The 1,363-nt window shown below is 32.6% G+C and overlaps 1 protein-coding gene across 1 annotated transcript in view; it reads left to right on the forward strand.

The window, feature by feature from the left end:
• Nucleotides 1–1,363, forward strand: part of LOC102676258 (transcription factor AP-2-epsilon) — an 87,972-nt gene that overhangs the window by 51,569 nt on the left and 35,040 nt on the right. Inside the window, exon 3 of the mRNA XM_031509392.1 lies at nucleotides 1,272–1,363. Within this exon, the coding sequence (XP_031365252.1) occupies nucleotides 1,272–1,363 (92 nt within the window). The remainder of the gene's footprint in view (nucleotides 1–1,271) is intronic.

Raw genomic sequence — 1,363 nt, forward strand, 5'->3', positions numbered from 1 at the left:
AAATTAATCCTTTCCCCGAAGTGAAGTGAGCGATATCCTTTAAAAGTGCACGAGGGAACGATCGATTTACGTAATTCTTGGATACAGGATTAATCGAGGTTTTAATTGGTTTTAATATCCCACGCTCGCCTCGACGAATTATTATCGATCCAGTTGAAAATTTATTTGTACTTGGGTCGAGTTAAACCGATGTCACACGATGGATTTATGGCTAATTATCGTATCGAACCGGACGCGCCACTTTGGATGAAAATTACACGTGAATTCGAGTTGCATTATTTTCTTTTTTTTTTTTTTTTTGTACGTTTCTGCGTAATAATAATGGTTTCTCACAAAGAAATTGTTTGCGTATCTCGATTGAGATTATTTCGATGACGAGAGTTGGATTTGGAGAATTGAACCCTTTTAATTTCACGTTTTTTGATAAAAGAATTTCTCTCGATTTTATTTCATCGTAAGAGAAAATTTATGTCTTATGTTTCTATAATTTTTAGGTTAATGGTTTTTCAGAAGAATTTCAAGATTATAATATATATTTGTTTTATCGTAGAATAGAAGACGCGTATAGAGGAATTAGAACAAAAGAGGATGTATGAGTTGATACGATGTAATAATGATGTAAAATTAATACGTGTTTTTTTCTGTTCGTGCATTAAAAAGCAGAAGTAAAGAAGTTAGATTAAGTGACCTAGAATACCTGTAATAATGTTGACAATCCGCGTAAAAGGTAATCTACACCTGTCTTTAAATAACACGGCTTACTCACTGCAACGTGCCACGACTTACTGGAAAAGTAATTATACCATGATTATTTCCATTGAGCGATTCTTTCGTGGTCGTAATTATTTCGCAATTGTCATTAATTCGAATGGAAACGTTTAACGTTCAATTATCAACCGTATATGTTAATAATTTTTTATCATATTTATAAATTCTTCATTAGAAAGAGGAATAATTGAATTGAATTTTTTGAAAACCACACAAATTACTACTTAAAACTTTCATTCAAATATAAATATAAATAAAACTAAGCATTTTGTTTTCAAAGATTCTTTAATTAGTTCATTATTTGACGTGAAAAAAATTAAAAAAAAATCGCGTAAGAATCAATAAAACTTCAAACTATCTATGCAACAAGCACAAAATATCTTAAATCTCTTAAATCTTGTATCAAATTTGCGTAAACATCCTTTTTTAACCTATCTATGATTACGATAGTTCATAAATATCGCGAATAACGTATTTTTTTCTCTTCTTTGAATGAATTTCAGACGAATATGCACGCGTCGTTTCCGTACGACGGCGGACGCAGTAGCGGCGGAGGCGGAGGAGGCGGAGGCGGAGGTGGAGGTGGAGGTGGCGG

The sequence above is a fragment of the Apis dorsata genome, unplaced genomic scaffold (assembly GCF_000469605.1).
Source record: "Apis dorsata unplaced genomic scaffold, Apis dorsata 1.3 scaffold_12, whole genome shotgun sequence".
In the NCBI taxonomy this organism is placed as follows: domain Eukaryota; kingdom Metazoa; phylum Arthropoda; class Insecta; order Hymenoptera; family Apidae; genus Apis; species Apis dorsata.